General features: G+C 42.5%; 1 protein-coding gene across 4 annotated transcripts in view; it reads left to right on the forward strand.

Annotated features, from left to right (window-relative positions):
* The window catches only part of EIF2AK2 (eukaryotic translation initiation factor 2 alpha kinase 2), a 47228-nt gene that overhangs the window by 9024 nt on the left and 15764 nt on the right, over positions 1-22440 (forward strand). For 2 of the 4 annotated variants that reach the window (XM_039532249.1, XM_039532251.1), the window contains exons 3-10: positions 4323-4443; positions 6784-7001; positions 14788-14914; positions 17191-17270; positions 18197-18296; positions 19700-19722; positions 19897-19965; positions 20576-20695. In XM_039532249.1, the coding sequence (XP_039388183.1) occupies positions 4323-4443; positions 6784-7001; positions 14788-14914; positions 17191-17270; positions 18197-18296; positions 19700-19722; positions 19897-19965; positions 20576-20695 (858 nt within the window). The remainder of the gene's footprint in view (positions 1-4322; positions 4444-6783; positions 7002-14787; positions 14915-17190; positions 17271-18196; positions 18297-19699; positions 19723-19896; positions 19966-20575; positions 20696-22440) is intronic. The other 2 variants (XM_039532250.1, XM_039532252.1) reach the window with 2 other exon arrangements.

Below are 22440 nucleotides of genomic sequence, written 5' to 3' on the forward strand. Positions count from 1 at the left end.
TCCGTTCTCAACTCTGCTGCCCAGCAGCCAGGTATGAAGGAAACAGCCTGTCCCCTTTAAAAGGACTAGGAACTTTTGAATTTCTATTTCCTGTTTGTTTGGTGTGGAGTGCTTGCCTGCCCAGCTGATCATGATGGCTCCACATGCCGAATACGCTCCTGCCTGGAGTACACAGGAGCTGGTGGATCTTCTGGATCTGTGGGGAGAAGAGGCTGTGCAGGCACAGCTCCGATTCAGCCGAAGAAACGTAGACATATACGAGAAGATCGCTTGCTGCATAGGGGAGAATGGCTACACCAGGGACATGCAGCAGTGCCACGTGAAAATCAGGCAACTGTGGCAGGCATACCAGAAGGCAAGGAGGCGAACAGTTGCTCTGGTTCAGCACCACAAACATGCTGCTTTTCCCAGGAGCTGCACGCTATTCTCAGTCGCAACCCTACAACGACCCCCAGGAGCAGCGTGGATACATCTGAGAAGTTGGAGTCCGAGGCCAGTGCAGGCAACACTGAGGAGGAGTCTTGGACGAGGAGAATGGGAGACAGGCGAGCAGGCGATTCATTGTCTCAGAGAACCAGGAGCTGTTTGTAACCCTGGAGCAGTCCAGCCAGTCACAGCACAGCAACATGGTAGAGTGTGATGCTAGGGCAGAAACCTCTGGTGAAAATGCAATTCCAATTAATATTTTGGGGTCACGTGTTCTTATATACTATTTTTTTTTTTTATTTAAAAAAATCAGTTGAGGTAGAGTGGCTATTTGCTTCCGAGTGGCTGCACCAGCTTGGCAGAGGGTGCCCTGAGAAAAAGACTTTGTACACAGGGATGGCCTGGGAATCCTCCATAGAGATCTCCAGGAAATTTTAATGGAGGTACTCTGCAATCCATTGTAGAAGGTTTTTATGGAGGGTTGCCTTTTTTCTTCCACCGTGGTAGGATACTTTCCTATGCCACTCTAGTATTAATTCAAGTGACATCATTGCAGGACACAGCATAGCAGCATAAGGACACTGACTGTACCTGGATGCTTGTAGCAGCTGTTACCCTCAGGAGCATATCAGCTATGGTCACCTACAGGAGATGGTGGTCATTTTCAGTTGCTCAAACCATAGTGCCTGCGGGCACCCGCCTAGTGATTTTCCATCCCTTCCCCCATGCTTTACAAAACATGGCCATAGTTTGGGTGACAGGGGTCTCTGTCGACCCCAGAAACTGCAAGCCTCGGGCGCCAGAGCAGCAGCGGCAATGGGGAGGGAAGGAAAATGTTGTGGTGGCCACACACCACCGCAATCCCTGCCCCTACATCGCTTCCGCAAAGGTTTGCGGGGGGAGTGGGTGAATGCTGGTCCCCGACCTCCAGACAGTGTCCATGTTACAAAGAGGAGGTGGCATGGCCCCCTGGCCAGCTCCAGTGCCGCCACAGTTAGCCCACCCAATGCTGGTGACGGTCTGGTGCTTATGCCCCTGGGTCATAACTCACCATGACTGGGACAGCAAACCAGTTCAATTAATACCTTGCAGACATGAAAATGTTCTGCTTTACACTTGCTTGGATTCAGGGTAGTGATTTTTATATAGCATTTCTGTGTTAGACCCTAGGTCTGCACTGACAATGTTTCCTTTGTGCTTTGCATGGTTTAGAGTGCAAAGTGTAGCTTTCAGCTCTTCCTCCACACCAATGGAGAGGATCTCCCAGATAAAGTGAAGGCGTGATGGCATGTTTAATGAGATAGTGAACACCTCTGGGGTAGTGGACGTTGAGCAGAAGGCTTGGAGATTGCTGTCTCTGGAAAAAATGGACATGGATAGGAGAGAAGCCCAGGAGAATGAGCGTGGCACGCAGCAGGAGATGCTGGGCATTCTGAAGGAATGGACGTGTTGAAGCATCTGGTTGGCCTTCAGGAGAAACACCTTGAGGCTTGACTCCCTCTGTAGCCCCTGCAGAATGGCATTCCAGCATCTCTGTACTCCCCCTCCCCCTTCACACATGTTCCACTAGGCAAGGGTGGACAGTGCAATATCCCTTCCACTCAACCCCAGGGGAGGGTGCCAAGAATAACAGCCGCACATAGGCAAGGCAGCTGTGCTTTTAAAGACAAGATGAATGTGTTCCCCCCCCCCCTCACAATTTTATTCCACTCTCTTTCCAATATTCATTGCTTTTGTTAGATCTTTCAGTGTTTATATCTGTGTGTAACAAAAGTCCATGTCTTGAAAATGAAATCATCTTTATTAATTCAAAGCCTGAGGGTGCGGGCGGGTGGGGGGGAGGGATAGGGAAACTGGGGTGCTGGGAAGGATGTGCGCGAGAGAAACACTCAAGGTTCAGACTGTGGGTAGGCCAAATACAGAAAAGTAGTGCACTTTACTGTGGATCATTACTAAAATGGGTTTTCAAAGCTTCCCAGAGATGCACTGCTCCACTCTGAGTTCTTGTAGCTCTGGTATCTGGCTGCTTAAAATTAGCAGACAGCCTGTCCGCTTCCATGCCCCACCCCTGCAAAAACTTCTCTCCCTTTGCTTCACATGTATTATGAAGCACACAGCAGGCAGCTATAGCCAAGGGGACATTTTTTTCAGTGAGGTCTAACCTAGTGAGCAAACTGTGCCAGTGAAAATGGCCAAAGTCACATTCAGCCACCATTCTGCACTTGCTGAGCCTGTTCTTGAACCAGTATTTGCTACTGTCCAGATGTTTGGTGTATGGCTTCATGGGCCATGGGAGTAAAGGGTAGGCTGTCTCCCAGGATCACTATGAGCATTTCAACACCACCAGTGGTGATTTTTATGGTCTGGAAAGAAAGTCCCTGCTTGCAGCTTTCTGAACAGACCTGTGTTCTTAAAGATACATATGTCATATACTTTCTGAGACTATCTGGCGTAGATGTCAGTAAAATACCCCCAGTGCTGCACCAGCACTTGCAACACCATAGAAAAGTACCCCTTTCTCTTTATTTACTTTTTGGCAAGGTGGTCTGGTGCCAAGATGGGGATATGCACACCATTTATCGCCCCACTGCAGTTAGGGAACCCCATTGCGGCAAAGCCATCAAGTACGTCCTGCACATTGCATGGAATCAACTCCAAATTGATTCACCACTGATTGGTAGCAGTCTGGCATTGCAAGCTTCCACACAGCGATTGCCAGTTGCTTCTCCACTGTCAGAGCAGGTCTCACTTTAGTGTGGCTGTGTTGCAAGGCTGGGAAGAGCTCCACACACAGTTTTGTATGCGCAAGGCCACTTTCCAGGAAGTTCTGCAGCCACTGCTTGCCATCCCATACCTGCATAATGATACGATCCCACCAGTCAGTGCATGTTATTTGGCACCAGAGTCAGCGTTCCACCATGTTCAGCTGCTCTGTGACTGACAAAAGCAACTGAGAAGTGTTTCATTCCGTAGCTTCCAGCTGTGCATGTTTCATGAAGCAGTTCTTCTCGCGGCCCTGGAAATACTTCAGGATAAGGCCTTTGTACAGTAGTGCACAGCTGAGTGGGGTCCAAACTTCTCTGGAGATGGTGTATGTGCAGCTGTGCCAGCCTTTTTAAAAAAAGGCATGAGATATTGTGGGCTGCAGATGAAATCAGGGGTGGGAGAAAACTGTATCATGGGACGCTAAAGCCATGTTCCCAGTCACCACTGTGAGAATGTTTTAGTCCTATGAGGCATTGCAAGCCTTTCCCAACCTCTCCTGTGGCGAGTTGCACCATAGGATAGCTACCCACAGTACACTGCTCTCTGCATTGATGCAAGCGCTGCTAGTGAGGATGAGCTCCACTGACACAAAGTGTGGACATGCACAGCCAACTGAATTACTGCAGCAGCTGCATGTTGATTTAAGTTGACTTCAGTTTGTAGTATAGATGTGCCATAGTAAAATAATGATGCAGTGGCAGACCAAGAGTGGATGTAATTTCGTTTATGTAACCAAGGCAGGCCAGCCTTCTCTCTTTCTGCAATCTGGAGCAGTGAAGAGCATCCTGGTGTTAGGCCCCTCCAAGTCCTGGACATGTATCAACAGATTCAAGCTTATCCATCGCTATCTTAATGCACTCTTCAGTGCTTTTGTAAAGCAGCTCGGTGTTTATAAATGTTACAGTATGAACATGTGATTAAGGAGGAGGAAGATATTATTTATAAGAACACCTGAAGCTTCCAAAGAATTATGAAAACGGGGTTTCGGAGATGATAAACACCTGAATACTTAAGTACTTGCATAACATTTCATAGTGCTCTAAAGATAAATAAACAATGGAATCTTGATAAGGTCCTTAGGCATATGCCACAATTCAGCTGTGTTCAGTGAGCAGTTTTCTTTATTGCAGGTTCACTGTCATGGTTGTAATAGGTGACGGAGAGTATCCTGTAGCTACAGGTAAAAACAAGAAAGAGGCAAAAGAAGAGGCCGCAAAGGCAGCATGGGATAGCATGACACAAGAAAATCAAGTAAGTAAACAACATCTTTTATTTAAAAGTAAATGATAAACTATCATTGTTTTGTTTGGGTTATAGGGCTTTGAATGGGTCATCTTCCAATATAGCCCCTGAATCATGGTAGAGGCAATTCAAATGGTCTCTAAACTGTCTGAGTGACGGGTGTCTGTCTAGTTTAGAAAATCGTTAATTAATGGCAATTCTACTAAATGTCAAATCCAAAACTAAAAACCTCTAGTCCTGGTTTGTGGGACCAAAAAGCCCAACAATGTGACTAGATGTCACCTGCTCTTTTTACAACATCCTCTTTCCTATTTGTAAAAGGATACCTTTGTCCAGACCAAGTGGATCTATTAGAAATTTCTCTGCTGGAAAAGAATTTCCTTTTATAACATTCCATTAGAGTTTTTTCCAGACTTTTAATTCTTTTTTATATTCTTTAGAGTTGTTTTTGGAAAAGATATTCACATCAGTCATGAACATTTAAAAAAATAGTGTCCGCATTATAATTAAAAAAAAAAAATTAGTTTCAGAACCATAATGGGGGAAAAAGGTGGCGCATCATGGGAGATGAAGTCTAGCTGTAGAGCCTGGCCCACAGAGGAGAATAGGAGCATGAGGTATCTGAATGGCAACTCCCACAAGAGACAGAGGCTGCATTTCAGAATTGAATTTTTTCAGTTTCTTCCTGACCTCCTCTTTTTAGCATTCCAGGGAGTGAGCAATATTTCTGCAAGGCCCATATGTACTTCACAGTCCTGTATAGAATGTATATTTCTACACGGTGCATCTCATGAATGTGATAACTGGAAGGAGGTGTTTTGCAAACAGAAACGCACTCTGTATTGGTTGGTGTCCAAACATGGGATGCGGAACAAGGGCCTGTCATGGAAACAAATAGTCTAACTGACTAAGAACCATACTCAAAACAAGAATGTTCACTAGGCTAAACCTGCACAGAGTCAGGTTCCAGTCTGAGCTTTGTTTTATGTGAATGACTATTGTGTGTGGGGAAAAATGCTGGAACAAGAGGTTTAGCTACTGTAGGTTCAGTACCAGCATTACAAGTATTCCCCTTACACTGCCTCATCCTTGAACTACAGGGACCTCATTAAGGGGTTGGAGGAGAGTACTTTAGTCTTCAGGCACTTCCAGATACTCTCTGCAAAGAGGTTAAAGGCAGAAACTGGTGGAGATGGTGATTATCGTGTATGGATACCCAGGGCCGGTGCAAGGATGTTTCGCACCCTAGGCGAAACTTCTACCTTGCGCACTCTGTGCCCCCGCCCTGAGGCAACCCCCCCACGGCAGCTCCCCCCCTCTGCCCTGAGGCGCCCCCCGTGGCTGCTTCACTTCTCCCGCCTCCTAAGCTGATTGGCGCCACAAGCCTGGGAGGTGGGAGAAGTGACGCAGCCACAGCGTGCTCGGGGAGGAGGCAGGGCAGGGGTGAGTTGGGGCGGGGAGTTCCCCTGCGTGCCACCTCCCCACCCCACTTGCTGCAGGCGGCCCTCCCCGCGCTCCCCTGCCCAAGCTCCCTCCGCCTAAATGCCGGCAGTGACCGGGGCGGCCGAAGATTCAGCCGCCGCGGTCGCTGCCAAAGAAAATGGCGCCCTCCAAATGCCAGTGCCCTAGGCGACCGCCTGGGTTGCCTAAATGGTTACTGGCCCCATGGATACCTATTGAGAGGAGTTACTCACTTCAGTGGCCACCAAACAGTCATCAAATGTTAATTTGATCAGGATTCAAACTTAAATAACTACTTGTCTTTGTATACAAAAGGCACTGAGCACAGAACTAAGGGAATTCAGCCTGGCACCTAAGCATCCTAATGTTATTCAATATTTGCTAGTAGGTGAAAGCCTGTGCTGCCACATGGGTCTATGCATAAAGTCATGTGTGTAAAATGGCTGAGACTTTAAACATTGAATAGTAACAGATGGTGAATCTCAGTGGTGATTGAACCCGGTCATATTCCAAATAAAAAGAGCTCTCAACTGTGCCTGTAGCTGTTTCCATCACTTTGTGCTGATTGAACAGAGATTCTAGGCTTCTGCGTGACTCACCGGCAGGTGACAATCCTGAAATCTTCTTATATAGATTTGTTGATTATAAACTTCTTTACTATCCCATTGTAGATTTTGCAATTATCCAGGATGGTTCTCCGCTTTACAGGGCCAGTACACCCCATTAGTGGCGATTGTGAAGTGGTTTATTTTTAAAATGTCATGAAATGTCTGTAACGGTTGATTAAGGATTCACAACCCCTGCAGTTATACCAGCACTCTCATGATGCTCATTTTGTGCTATTTAGTAACTTTTGAGCTAGGCATATTTTGTATGTTTATTTTGTAGACTAAACAGGCTTCGCTCCCACAAACTCCGCAACCGCAACCGCCGAAACCATCGCCGCCGCCGCCACCACCACCACTGCCAAATACGTCTTCATCAGACACATTGGAAGAGATACAACCACTTGACTATATCTCCATGCTTACCAAATATGGATTAAAACATAACATAAAGATTGACTATAAATTAGAAGATGAATCTGGACCCCCCCATAAAAAAATGTAAGATGTAGTTAATGTTGTTAATTCCTTCTGCTTCTTCTCTCTATTTGCCTGCTCTGTTGTTTCTTTGCAGTTCTGGAGACTCCTCTAAAAACATCCATGTAATCATGTACTCACTGCTAAAGTCAAAGGGATCTGTCACAGTGACCTGCTTGAGGAAAGGGCATTTTTTTGTATCTGTTACTGGAATGAGATCTACCCACAATTGAAACCATAATGGGAGGAATTAAAAGTGAATTGAGGGAATCCAGATAGTGGTGGAACTATTCCAATATCTGTTTCCTAATAACTGCTCCCAAAAGAGTGATATTTAGCAAGGTATATCTTATTTTAAAATATTGACAGTTTGTGATATTGCCAGTGCATGACCCCCTCATTACTCCCTTACAAATTTCTGATCAAATCAGCTTTTGAGATTGGTTTAGCAGTCCTGTAAACCAAGGACACAGGACTGTGGATCGGACACAGACTTCTCTTAGGGGAGAGTCTGATGATAGAGAATCTCCAGGTTATAGTCGGGAGCAGAGGAATGAGAAGTATAATGTAAGGGCCGGATCAGATGATAAACAGTCACATAAAAAAGAATCTGGCACATCAGAAAAAGGCAGGCTAATAAACAGGGACAAGTTTTTAAAGTGCTTGTACACAAATGCCAGAAGTCTAAATAATAAGATGGGTGAACTAGAGTGCCTTGTGATAAAGGAGGATATAGATATAATAGGCATCACAGAAACCTGGTGGACTGAGAGCAATCAATGGGACACAATCATTCCGGGGTACAAAATATATCGGAAGGACAGAACAGGCCGTGCAGGGGGAGGAGTGGCACTATATGTTAAAGAAAGTGTAGATTCAAATGAAGTAAAAATCTTAAGCGAATCCACAGGTTCCATAGAGTCTCTATGGATAGAAATTTCATGCTCTAGTAAAAATATAACAGTAGGGATCTATTATCGACCACCTGACCAGGACAGTAATAGTGATGATGAAATGCTAAGGGAAATTAGAGAGGCTATCAAAATTAAGAACCCAATAATAGTGGGGGATTTCAATTATCCCCATATTGACTGGGAACATTTCACTTCAGGACGAAATGCAGAGATAAAATTTCTCAATACTTTAAATGACTGCTTCATGGAGCAGCTGGTACGGGAACCCACAAGGGGAGAGGCGACTCTAGATTTAATCCTGAGTGGAGCGCAGGAGCTGGTCCAAGAGGTAACTATAGCAGGACCGCTTGGAAATAGTGACCATAATACAATAGCATTCAACATCCCTGTGGTGGGAAGAACATCTCAACTGCCCAACACTGTGGCCTTTAATTTCAAAAGGGGGAACTATACAAAAATGAGGGGGTTAGTTAGACAAAAGTTAAAAGGTACAGTGACTAAAGTGAAATCCCTGCAAGTTGCGTGGGCCCTTTTTAAAGACACCATAATAGAGGCCCAACTTCAATGTATACCCCAAATTAAGAAAAACAGTAAAAGAACTAAAAAAGAGCCACCGTGGCTTAACAACCATGTAAAAGAAGCAGTGAGAGATAAAAAGACTTCCTTTAAAAAGTGGAAGTCAAATCCTAGTGAGGCAAATAGAAAGGAGCACAAACACTGCCAACTTAAGTGCAAGAGTGTAATAAGAAAAGCCAAAGAGGAGTTTGAAGAACGGCTAGCCAAAAACTCCAAAGGTAATAACAAAATGTTTTTTAAGTACATCAGAAGCAGGAAGCCTGCTAAACAACCAGTGGGGCCCCTTGACGATCTAAATACAAAAGGAGCGCTTAAAGACGATATAGTCATTGCTGAGAAACTAAATGGATTCTTTGCTTCAGTCTTCATGGCTGAGGATGTTATGATGTCATGGATGAGGATTCCCAAACCTGAGCTGGCTTTTGTAGGTGACAAATCTGAGGAACTGTCACAGATTGAAGTGTCACTAGAGGAGGTTTTGGAATTAATTGATAAACTCAACATTAACAAGTCACTGGGACCAGATGGCATTCACCCAAGAGTTCTGAAAGAACTCAAATGTGAAGTTGTGGAACTATTAACTAAGGTGTGTAACCTGTCCTTTAAATCGGCTTCAGTACCCAATCACTGGAAGTTAGCTAATGTAACGCCAATATTTAAAAAGGGCTCTAGGGGTGATCCCGGCAATTACAGACCGGTAAGTCTAACGTCGGTACCGGGCAAATTAGTTGAAACAATAGTAAAGAATAAAATTGTCAGACACATAGAAAAACATAAACTCTTGAGCAATAGTCAACATGGTTTCTGTAAAGGGAAATCGTGTCTTACTAATCTATTAGAGTTCTTTGAAGGGGTCAACAAACATGTGGACAAGGGGATCCGTGGACATAGTGTACTTAGATTTCCAGAAAGCCTTTGACAAGGTCCTCACCAAAGGCTCTACGTAAATTAAGCTGTCATGGGATAAAAGGAAAGGTCCTTTCATGGATTGAGAACTGGTTAAAGGACAGGGAACAAAGGGTAGGAATTAATGGTAAATTCTCAGAATGGAGAGGGGTAACTAGTGGTGTTCCCCAAGGGTCAGTCCTAGGACCAATCCTATTCAATTTATTCATAAATGATCTGGAGAAAGGGGTAAACAGTGAGGTGGCAAAGTTTGCAGATGATACTAAACTACTCAAGATAGTTAAGACCAAAGCAGATTGTGAAGAACTTCAAAAAGATCTCACAAAACTAAGTGATTGGGCAACAAAATGGCAAATGAAATTTAATGTGGATAAATGTAAAGTAATGCACATTGGAAAAAATAACCCCAACTATACATACAACATGATGGGGGCTAATTTAGCTACAACGAGTCAGGAAAAAGATCTTGGAGTTATCGTGGATAGTTCTCTGAAGATGTTCACGCAGTGTGCAGAGGTGGTCAAAAAAGCAAACAGGATGTTAGGAATCATTAAAACGGGGATAGAGAATAAGACTGAGAATATATTATTGCCCTTATATAAATCCATGGTACGCCCACATCTCGAATACTGTGTACAGATGTGGTCTCCTCACCTCAAAAAAGATATTCTTGCCCTAGAAAAGGTTCAGAAAAGAGCAACTAAAATGATTATGGGTTTAGAGAGGGTCCCATATGAGGAAAGATTAAAGAGGCTAGGTCTCTTCAGTTTGGAAAAGAGAAGACTAAGGGGGGACATGATAGAGGTATATAAAATCATGAGTGATGTTGAGAAAGTGGATAAGGAAAAGTTATTTACTTATTCCCATAATACAAGAACTAGGGGTCACCAAATGAAATTAATAGGCAGCAGGTTTAAAACAAATAAAAGGAAGTTCTTCTTCACGCAGCGCACAGTCAACTTGTGGAACTCCTTACCTGAGGAGGTTGTGAAGGCTAGGACTATAACAATGTTTAAAAGGGGACTGGATAAATTCATGGTGGCTAAGTCCATAAATGGCTATTAGCCAGGATGGGTAAGAATGGTGTCCCTAGCCTCTTTTCGTCAGAGGATGGAGATGGATGGCAGGAGAGAGATCACTTGATCATTGCCTGTTAGGTTCACTCCCTCTGGGGCACCTGGCATTGGCCACTGTCGGTAGACAGATACTGGGCTAGATGGACCTTTGGTCTGACCCGGTACGGCCTTTCTTATGTTCTTATGTTATGTTCTTAAGGAATTAAACCTGTTACCACTGAAGTCACTAAGAGTTGTTACTGCTTTCATAGAGAGCTGAATCAGCTGCTAAAACACAATCTTCAAAGGAGAAAACATGGCTATTTGTACATTATGAGAAACAAAACAGTTCATAAAGGAAGCCTTGCTTTCAGTCTCAGGGCTGGCTCTAGGTTTTTTGCCGCCCCAACCAAAACATTTGCTGCAACCGCCCAAGCAAAAAAAAAAAATGCCGCCCCTGGAATTGTGCCACCTGAAGCACGTGCTTGCTTTGCTGGTGCCTAGAGCCGCTCCTATTCAGTCTTAGCCAAAGGAAGCCTCAGCAAACAGCCTTTGCTATAGCTAGTTGGTATCTGTGCAGAAGTATGCTACTTCTGAAAAAAATCTGGCAGTTGATTCCTCAGTTTCACATTACTTCCGGATTGGGGCTTAATTCAGCAGCTTCCTAGTCTAGAAGACAACAAAACTCTTCTTTTCCTTCTGATTCTTTTTGTGGCTTCTCTAATTAAGGCTCCTTCCTTGCCTATCAGACCTTAGCTTTCAGATCCTGCTTCCAAGTCCTGGTGACTGTGGTAATCCTTAAGGGGTAGGTTTCTATTTTCAGCCCATTGAAGGGGTTTAAGCCTTTCAGTTTCATCCAGAAACGGAGCACAGATACCCCATCACAGAGACGATACTGAAACTTGATTGAATGGTAAAACAATGGTGGCATAACTTACTACTTTTATTACAGAAGCATCCAGATGTCACTGCTATAACTGTTGTCCCATCGTACAAGGCATTGTGCATTCAGTAGAAAACAACAGCCCCTGTCCCAAAGAGTTCGAAGTCTAATTAAGATTAGTCATAATAAGTAGGTGTAGATCATGAAAGAGGAATTAGGAAAGAAACAGGTAACAGTTATAAGACTACATGGTTATATAGATTAGCTATAAGCTTAATTTACAAAATTATCAGTTGTTTTCAAAATGTGAATGTCTAGTATATAATACCTGGTTATTAACTACAGGGAAGGCCAGGCTAGATTGTAGAGGTGGGTGAGTAGCATTATACACAAAAGAGTTGATAGAATCCAATGAGATAAAATAAATGTATGTGTAGAGAGGACCATATAGTAGAATCACTAGAGATATGAATTCCAAGTTGTAAGACTTCTAATATACTAGATGGGTTATACTTAGCAGGCTTCTGATAAGGGAAAGAAAACAGAGTGCACAACACTGATGGACATCAGAGATGATAAAATCCAAAAAAGTGACACCCTCTCTTACTTGCTTATATTCTTCAAAAAAAATTAAAAGAAACAAAACTGTGAAGTCTCCAAATTGGCTGTTTACATAGTATATTCAACTTTGTTCCCCTTCCTCAGGCTCTGCAGTGTTTACCTACATGTCACATCTTGTCTCTGACTTTACACAAGCATTTTCTAATTAAATAGTTGCATGAGTAGCTCCATTGACTTCAGTGGGACTACTCATATGAGTGAAAGTACACATATACTGGCTTTCATGTAAGCTCTTTGGGTCAGAGATTGTCTCTTTTTATATATTCACATCATAGTAGCCATCTTACTGTAAAATTCGAATGGAAAAAGTCATTGTAGTTTTTATCTCGATAGCTAGTGGAGGTAAACCCCATGTGGGGGGACTAGTTACAGCGAGGTAAAAGCTATAGTGCATTGTTTCCACTAATAGTATACGCTGAAATAGTTAACTTATAAAAAGACACCTTTTATTGCAGTGAATCCATAGCCTTGGTTTTCTCTGCAGAGGATAGTGGGGTGATATCTATTATTTTCAGATAATAAAGACCCACTCTTAGACACGGTTGCCAGGTGTCCAGTTTTTGACCAGAAAACATGGTCGAAAAGGGACCCTGGCAGCTCCGGTTAGCACCGCTGATCGGGCCATTAAAAGTCTAGTTGGCGCAGCGGGGCTAAGGCAGGCTCCCTACCTGGCTCCACGCGGCTCCCTGGAAGCAGCGACATGTCCCTGTAGCCCCTATGTGGAGGGACAACCAGGGGGTCTCTGCACGCTGTTTCCATCCCGAGCACTGGCTCCGCAGCTCCCATTGGCCAGGAACCATGACAGTGGGAGCTGCGGGGGTGGTGCCTGCAGGCAGAGGCAGTGCACACTGTGCAGAGCTGCCTGGCTGTGCCTCCACCTCAGAGCCCAGGGACATGTCACTGCTTCCAGGGAGCCGCCTGAGGTAAGTGCCACCTGGAGTCTTCACCCCGCACCTCCTCCCACACCACAACCCCCTACCCCATCCCAGAGCTCCTCCCTGGAGCCTTCACCCCCTCCTGCACCCCAGCCCTCTGTCCCAGCCCTGAGCTCCCTCCCACACCCAAACTCCCTCCCTGAGCCTGCACCCCATCCTGCACCCAAACCCCCTAGCCCAGCTCGGAACCCCCTCCCGCACTCCAAATCCCTCCCCCCCCCCGCACCACAGCCTGGAGCCGCCTCCTGCACCTTGAGCACCTCATCTTTGGCCCCATCTCGGAACTCGCACTCTCAGCCCAGAGCCCTCACCCCTGTCCTGCAACCCAAACCCCTGCCCCAGTTCCGAGCCCTCTCCTGCACCCTGAACCCCTCATTTCTGGCCCCATTCCAGAGCCCACACCCCCTGCCGGAGCTCTCACCCCCTCCCACACCTCAATCCTCTGCCCCAGCCTGGTGTAAATGAGCAAGTGACTGAGGGTGGTGGAGAGTGAGTGACAGAAGGAGGAGGAAGGAGTGAGTGGGGGGGCGGGGCCTTGAGGAAGGGGCGGGTAGGGGTGGGGTACTGGGCAGGGGAAAGATGTTCGGTTTTGCTCAGTTAGAAAGTTTGCAACCCTATTAGAGCACGAGGTATCAAACGAGGTATTGAAACAAACTGATAAATTTAAAAAGCATCAATTCATCAGCGACACATCCAACAGTTCTGAATGAATTAAAGAATGATGTATTTGAGCTGCTAACAAAAAAAATTTAATTCATTAAAATTAGCTTTTGTAGTGGAGGGAATGAATGTTGTGCTTATCTTTTTTAAAATGTGGTAGGGTAACAGGACTTTCTAACCAAAGAGCCCTAATTCATACCAGGTAAATTTTGGCTGAAATAATTAAAAATAGAATTATAAAACACCAGCGTGAACATGGAAAGATATACCCTGATCTTGCAAATATGTGTGTTTAAAGTCAATGGGGCTAACTGGGTTTAATGTTAAGCATGTATATGAGAGTTTTCAGGAGCAGTGTCTTAGTTTGGAATCTATTTCCAAACTGTCTTTATAATTCTTATTACCCTGTCACAAATCCATGGTCTTTGTCAAACAAAATGACTTGCCATAGCAGTATTTTTAAATAAAATACATTTAGTAGTTTATTCAGGGTGAGAAGTGCTTTATGTTTATGAAATGCTTTTTAAATTAGCAAAGAATCCTGTGGCACCTTATAGACTAACAGACGTTTTGCAGCATGAGCTTTCGTGGGTGAATACCCACTTCTTCGGATGCAAGTGGGTATTCACCCACAAAAGCTCATGCTGCAAAACGTCTGTTAGTCTATAAGGTGCCACAGGATTCTTTGCTGCTTCTACAGAACCAGACTAACACGGCTACCCCTCTGACGCTTTTTAAATTGGTAGCTTTCAAACTGACTTCAGTACCCCTTTAAAGATTAACTTGCTTAATTCAATTATGATTTAAAAAATAATCTTACTCTTGTTTAATGCTATTAAGATTTTTCACAGAATCTGTCCTGGTAAATCAAACACAGACTTTAAAATTCTTCAAATAACATACTGTTCTAGGCTAAGTTATTACAATTTTAAATTTAAAAAATACCTTCACAAGGAAGTAGTCTTAAAATCTACATTCAGGATTTTCAAATGACTAGTAGTTTTTGGGTACCTTATTTGAGATGCTTTATGGGACTGGCTCCTCAGAAAATGCTAAAGCCTATCTTCTAAAAATCAGACACTTTAAGGCATCTCAAGTTAGACAAAGTTATATTTGAAAATGTACATATGCAGAGGAATATTGACGAACTCTGTTCTTCCTAGAATCATTACTACATGACATTAGTATTCAAGATTGTTAAAATTAGAATTTGCTGTACGGGATTTATGGATACTGTTTTATTCTTTATTATTCTTATAGATTTTCTTATAGCTGTAAAATTGGTGATAAGATTTATGGTGAAGGGACTGGAAATGATAAAAAAGCTGCAAAACAGGCTGCTGCAAAACGTGCATATAAGCAGTTAAGAGCTCAAGAAACGTCCAGGGTATGTATTGCATGTAGTCTGTATGTAAAGAGAAAAACTTCATTTCTGGCTCATTCATCTTTGAATCAAGTTCCATCATCATTTGGCTAAAAACTAGCCTTGTTTGTTTCAGTTTGAGGGAGAAATAATCTTTGCCTCATAGATTTATGTTGGTGGTGCTCCACTGTATGGTAGCTAATATTTACAGTGTCTGTATAGTCAATAGCTTATTGTACCAAAAAAAAATCTGTATCTCTAATTGCATGTTTCAGTATATGGTCCTGTGAATTATCATTCAGTTAAAGACGAATGCATATGACAAAAGAACTTATGAAAAAATATTTCACTACAATTTTCTTAAAAAGGAAACTTAACTAATATACTGAAATGGAATTTTCTCAAGCATAGTACAGTGCTGCTGTACAATTACTAACAGTTTTCTTAATTATATAGTTCCTTGTACTTGTGTTGGATGTGTTTAATTTGCAAATCAGAATTATTATTTTTTTAAATCATATGGGACCTGAGCCTGCAATGTCAGTAGAATTCACGGGAAGTCAAGGATGCTGAGCACCTCTTACACATGCCTGACTGTGATATCGCACTTTTTGCTTTTAATCTGAAACTTCAGTGTCTCTTACTAAGTGAAAACAAAGGGATGGAAAAAGGCAAAAACTCAGTGATTACGTAGGACTAAATTTTCAGCCAGCTCTAAATTTGTAATGCAAACTTTACATGCTCTTGCAAATCAGGGAATATACTATAAACGTCTCCTGGATTTGTGGTCAAGATCTGGTCATAAGATATTTACAAAACTCTACTTTTGGTGATGTTTATTTGCAGGTGTGAAAAAGGATGTAAAGTTGTAAATACCTAGGGCAAAATCCTGGCCACACTAAAGTTAATGGAAAAATTCCCACTTCAATGGGGCCAGTGCCTTCAATTTCACCCCAGTGCTTTAAAGTTAAGCATGTGCATAAACTATTCCTGAGGGAATTCTGCGCCAGAATATTAAAAATTCTGCACATAATATTTTAAAATTCTGCAAGTTTTATTTGTCCAGTAAAAAATGGGGCTCCAGCATGGCAGTGGTGAGCACAGGCCACTGGCTGCATTGAGGTGGGAGATCCCTCTGAGGGATCCCTGGTATAGGGACTCGGCAGTGAGGCTGCACTCGACACTGACACAGTCCAAGGGCTGGGAGTGGTTGAGCAGGCTCAGCCCAGCAGGATCCAAATGCGGAGGGGCTTAGTGTGGGGGGATCAAGGTGTGGGGTGTGAGGTTTCTGTGTAGGGCAATCTGGGTGCAGGCAGCTCAGTGGGAGAACTGGATGCACAGGTTCGTTGGGGGTTCTTGGTGCAGGGGCAATGGGACTTTGCAGGGGATCTAGGTGAAGGTTGTTGGAGCTCAGCATGGAAGGTCTGGATGTGGGGAGATGGGGCCTGGTGGGGGGTGGTGTCTGGGTGCTGGGGGAGTGGGGCTTGATGGGGTGGAGATCCAGGTGCAACTGGTTGGGGCTCAGTGGGGTGGGAGTCTTGGTATGGGGGGTTCATTCGGGGGTCCAGGTGTAGGGAGGTAGGGCTTGTCATGCTGAAGGTTCGATGGGCCTGCTTAATGGGGGAGCACCACTGCTGCTGAGGAGATGCTGCATGGCGGGCGCCCACTTCCCCCTGTGATTCCCCTGTGCCCTCTTCTTCCCAATCTCATCCCTCCCCCTCATTCCCCCATTTCCCTCCCCCTTACCCAGCCCCACCACAGGCACTCACTGTTGCACAGAAAAGAGGAAGGCTCTCAGCACACAGAAGGGGAGCATGACTGGCACTAGGACTCAGGAGATGGCCATTTAGCTGCAGAGTCAGCGGAGCCAAGATGCAGCCTCCTTCAGTGGGAAGCTCTACGCTTGCAGAAATGAGGGGGACGGGCAGCGGCACGTAACCCTGTGTGCCCCCCATGGCTCACCTCTGTTGGGGGGTGAAATCTCCCCCAAAAGCTGCGCCCATGGTCATCTTTCCCCCAGACCCCGCGTGGCTGCCCTTTGCTTCCCTGCCATTTTCTGCAGGGAAGCACAGGAATTCTGCGGGGAGTGGATGTTTTGTGCGGGTGCGTAGTCGCACAGAATTCCCCCAGGAGTCATAAACGCCTTCTCCAGCTGGAGATTTAGTGTTTAATGTAGTTCCAATAACTTTTTTGGAAACTCCATTGTTTTTGCCATTTTAGAATGTTGTCATTTGTAGTAGTAAAGCTTTGACTGGTAGGTATCAGGTGTTTTATTTTTTTCCCTTTTTATATATATACAGGCAGGGAAACACGCAGCTGTTGCCAGTTCTGCAAATAGTCTTATTAATTCTAGTGGAATATCAAGCTGGTCATCTGAAAAGTAAGTGGGAACCATTAATATTGTGATGTTTAAAATTCAAGAACTAGTTGAGAGCGTTTTAAGCAAAATCTGTTGCTGTCTTTCACTTGTGAATTAATCAGTTGTATTTTAAGCCTGTTTATCTACAGATCAAGAATACATTTTAATTGTGCAATTGCAATTAATTTTTTTATATTTTTTATAATATACTTTATGATACACAGATTTTTCAGCTATCTTGAATGCTTTCTTGTTGAGCACCAGTAATTATTTTAGAAGCATTTCTGCTTGATGTAAAAAGAAGTGTCACTCCACTGAAATTTTCGGTAGCCAGTTTTGTATTATGATACTGCTTTGTTGAATGGAGATCAGTTCTTTTAAGTAAATTCTGTGTACCACATTATAATTTCTGCTATACTGCTTCTCTCTTCATTCTCCATTAATCAAAAGAGGCACAGATCCAAAGAGGCACAACCTATTCGTGGAGAATGAAGAGAGAAGTTGTTAGCAGAAAGAAAATTATGGTGAGAAATTTTCCAGTCTGTGCTGGGACCCCTTGGCACCAGCCTATTGTGCTTGATGGTTAATTTGGCTCTGGTATCACCACTTTACTCTCTCTGATGCCCTGTGTAGTGTTTAAGAGCAGCTATATTCTGTACCAGTGGTGGCCTCACTGCATTGAAATGATCTCTGTACTTAACCTACCTTACCATACTGAGAATACATAACTAACATTTATAAATCACATTGACATAATAGGATGAAATCCATTATAGAAATAAGTATTTTATAATAAAATGTGATCGAATCACAAGAATTGTGTTACAAGTGAAGTTTTGTATTTTAAATTAATTCACATAATTCTTTTTCTGTTGTATCAAGAATTGTAGTTTTGATACAAGAATTGTTTGAAGGAGAAATATTGAAATCCATTTTTCCCCTTATAGTGGTACTGATTCTGCATCTAAAAATATGAATTCAGATGGGAGCTTGGTAAATAAAATGAATGACCTGAAAGTAGGTGAAGATTGTTCATCATCTTCTTTGGTACAGTATGAAAGCCTTTATTCCTCATGTTAAATTTAAGACTGTCATTATTTTACTCCTGTTCATAATGTTCACTTTTAATGAAGATGTGGATAACAGAGCTACTATCTCCAAAATATTTAAGTTGCACATAGGTAAAATTGGATACTTGAGGCTGCTTATATCTAATTTTTGAAGTTAGTATGTCCTCAGATACTTTGCTGGAAGTGGAATGTCGCCCTAGTGCAGAGTGTAGTAGTTCCTCTCTCTTGAGTGGGATAAACCATTCAGCGTACACAACATGAGGTCTCTGCTTCGCAGTAGCTGCCTATTAACCTTGAACCACTCCCCAAAAGAAATATATGTGGCTTCACTCTTGCATTGTGATCTGCGGAAGTGGACTGCTGTGTCACTGACTTCATGGGGACTAAATGCAGGTTCAGCAGTTGGCCTGTGAGGGTGACAATGCTGGATTGAGGCCTAAAACTACCAATAAATTGGAACCTGATCTTCTGAGATTGCTTCACTCTCTCTATTTCACCGCAAGAGTTAAGAACTGCTTCCTCTAGCAGCCTGTTAGAGCCTGAGTTAGGGGAGTTTCAGAGCATAGTGCAGTATCAGTTTTCTCCTCTACCCACAATGGTTATCATCAATGAATATATCTGAATGTTATTTTAAATGTTCGGTGTCTTTTTAGCATCATTCTCACTAGGTCAGATTTGCTGCTGGCTTAAACAGGCATACTTCCATGGAAGTTGATGGACCTGTGCTTGTACATTGAATGTAACTGATGCATGTTGATAAGAATCATGATGTCATACTTAGAGCTGGGGGACATTTTTGGGCCAAAACTTCTTTCGGCAAAAAGTGCAGATTTGGCTATGCTGAAACACTTCTGGAATTTGTGTCAATTTCGCTAAATTGTTTGGTGTAAAATATATATAATATATACATATAGTCTGAAAACTTGAAACTTTATTTCAGCACTTTTTAAAATAAATGTTATTTTTTCAGTTCAAAATGACTTTTCAGTTTGAAATTTCCTTTAATTTTAAAAATGTTAAAAAATGCTCAAAATAGAAATCTTTAGTTTTAGTTGAACTAAATGTTTTGTTTGATCAAAATGAATTTTTCCCAACTTCTGATTCATCAAAAACTTTGAAGAAAATAGCTTGGGGTTGACATACAAAGTTCCCCCTCTCCCCCCGTGATTGCCAGCAAACTCTGAAAAATCCATTATTCGCACAGCTGTAGTAATATCCAAATTTCATGAGGAATTTAAACTGAAGGTTGACATCACACAGATGAGCCAGCCAGTCTAAGTATGGCTCTGGACAGCTGGTAGCCACATCCTAAATCATATTAGAATAATAATTAATCATAATTTAAAACAGTGAATATATTTGTTTTCTTTTTTGATATAGGCAACTCCCAAAAAACCTAAGAGGTACGTAATTACTTTTGCTTTCAAATATATATGTTCTGAAATTAATATTGCAAACCCTGTTTTGGTGGCTTTGATACTTGACTAAAACATGACACCAAAAATATTTCCAGGTAAATTTCTTTTCTCTATTCATGTGTTGCAAGGTTTTATTGTAAATTTTCTTTTTTCCCTAAGAAGAGAGAGTGCCCCTAAATTGGCACCCTCATTCTCAGCTCCGAAGACCAAGTACACTAAGGATGAAAGGTGAGAAGGAGATTTTAAGTAAGAGGTGTATAGTTATTGAAATGATGGGTTAGATTTCCCTGACTAACAGTTTTGCATGTTTATTGCAAAACATAAAAAATGGTGGGGAGGAATTCTATTTACAAGCATATGCAAACTGCCACTTGTGGGTGAGGTATAGGTATTTCCTATAATAGGAATGTTTGTTTATATTTGGCATTTGTACATCTCTGTAGAATGTTTTTGTTTTTTCTCTACCCCTGAGAAATGGGTGGTGCTACAAATGTTGTAATAAAAGAGATTATTCAAAGAAAATGGGTGGACAGCTTCTGTTCTTATGAAAATTCCAAATGTAAATGTCATAAGCATGTAAAATAGAGTACGAATGCTTCTAATCCAGCAGTTCCCAAACTTGGTTTGCCGCTTGTTCAGGGTAAGCCCCTGGCCGCGAGATACTTTGTTTATCTGAGGTTTGAGTATCTCCTGTAAGATGATGCTCAGCGTCTCTCAGGAGATGTTCTGCAACTTTCAGAATCAGACCCATACTTTCCAAAATTAATGTTAGGGCTGATTGTGCTAAAATTATTATTATTATTATTATGTATTTATTATTTATTTTATTATTTTAAAGACTTATCAAGGATTTTGAACAGATAGAGCCAATTGGCAGCGGTGGATTTGGGAATGTTTTCAAAGCAAAAAAAATTATTGATAAGAAGAACTATGCTATCAAAAGAGTCATGTGTAGCGAGTAAGTACTGTACATCTGCTTGCCTTTATTTGAAAGGACACTCTCAAGCAGTTTCTGTAGATGAAACTGTTTGTTTGTAATGATCTCTTAAAAGTTTAAGTAATTTTCCTTTACAATATTGTCCATTCTATCTGACAAACATGTTTATTCCTCTGTTCTCAGTGGAGCTGAAATGAGTGTGCTGTTTTCTGATGTTTGCTTCTCTGTGCACTAGAATTCAGCACAGCACAGCATAGGAAACAGGATTTGTTAACTTGTGCACTCTCTTTGTTAAGGTTGTGCCAATATTTAAAAAGAGAAAATGGGATGACCAGGTAATCATAGGGATGTCAGCCTGACATTGATCCTGGGCAAGATAATGGAGCAGACAAAAGTGCAAATGCATTCCTTGGCTGCATAAACAGGGAGATCTCAAGTAGGGATAGAGAAGTTATTTTACCTCTGTATTTGTGTGACAACCCCCAGGATACAATCTGGACTGTGGAACTGTTGTGCCCCCTTAACTCTCCAGCTTAGTATACCTCTCACACTGCTCTGCTAGTGAAAAGCAGCCCCTCCAGGCTTTGCTCTCACATAGCCATTAGCATGTGAGAGTCACACCCTGCAGAGTCACATGAATGCTCTTCCAGCCCCTCATAAACAGATATAGGGCAACACCTGCAAATCTCTGAGTCCCAGCCTTGTACCCCAGCAATGTGTGTTTTACACTTCTCAAGACCTTTTTGATCAATGCAAGCTCATTAATTAGTCCACCATTCCATCAAAGGGTAATAGATATGTACCAGCCTTTGTTAACCTGAGTAGATTCCTCAAATACTTCACTGAACCACACTGTTTTAGATAAAACATTAAACATGTTTATTAACTATAGAAATGTAGATATTAAGTGATTATAAGTGGTATAAGCACAGAAGTCAGAATTGGCTTTTAAAAGAAACAAAAGAGAAAATTGCAAGCTAATTCTTAAACTTTTTCATGTTAAGTAAAATTTGAAGCAAACAGCTTTTCTCATCCCTCTGGATGTTGTGGGATGTTCACAGTTCTTAATACACCGTCTGGATTCCCTTCCCAGCCTGGGACCAATTTCCCCAGTTCAAAGTCTTTCAAGCAGTCTTGTTTCAGTAGAGATGTGGGAGAACAGAGGTGTGACTGGGTGCCTGGATGGGCCACCCTGAGAATGCTATACTCAGGGCAGACAATCCCCAGAACGGGTGGTTTATTTTTCAATTAGATTAACCAAGCCAGTAATAAAACAGCTTCTGTAATACCATGCTGCTCACCAAAAAGCCAAATACAGTCCCCTTTTAAGCATTCCAGCCCTGGACTCCTATCTAGATAGCCAAGTCTAATATAGTGAAAGGTTATTGAAAACCTGATTCACCATATGTGAGGTTCACCAGTCCCAAAGTACCGGACACTGATCCCTAAGTCAATATGAGTCTCAGATCTTACCCAATAATCATGCAGGTGCCAATCCTTTAGTAACTAAAAGACTAAAGATTTAATAATAAAAGGAAAAAGAAAGAAGAGAGTTGCTGCGGTTAAAAAATCAGTATACATACAGATATGTGTAAAGTCCTTAGGTCAGTTTCATAGCAGAAATGGTGAGGCTGCTGATTTGTAAAAGTCTTCCTGGAATTAATTTAAAGAGTTATAGTCCAATAGGCACTCTAGATGCAGAGTCTGTCTTTCCATTCAGCGTTTCTCAAATGCGGCCATCAGGGGCTTTTCTTGTAGCCACGGCC

The sequence above is a fragment of the Mauremys reevesii genome, linkage group 3, assembly GCF_016161935.1.
Source record: "Mauremys reevesii isolate NIE-2019 linkage group 3, ASM1616193v1, whole genome shotgun sequence".
Classification (NCBI taxonomy): Eukaryota; Metazoa; Chordata; order Testudines; family Geoemydidae; genus Mauremys; species Mauremys reevesii.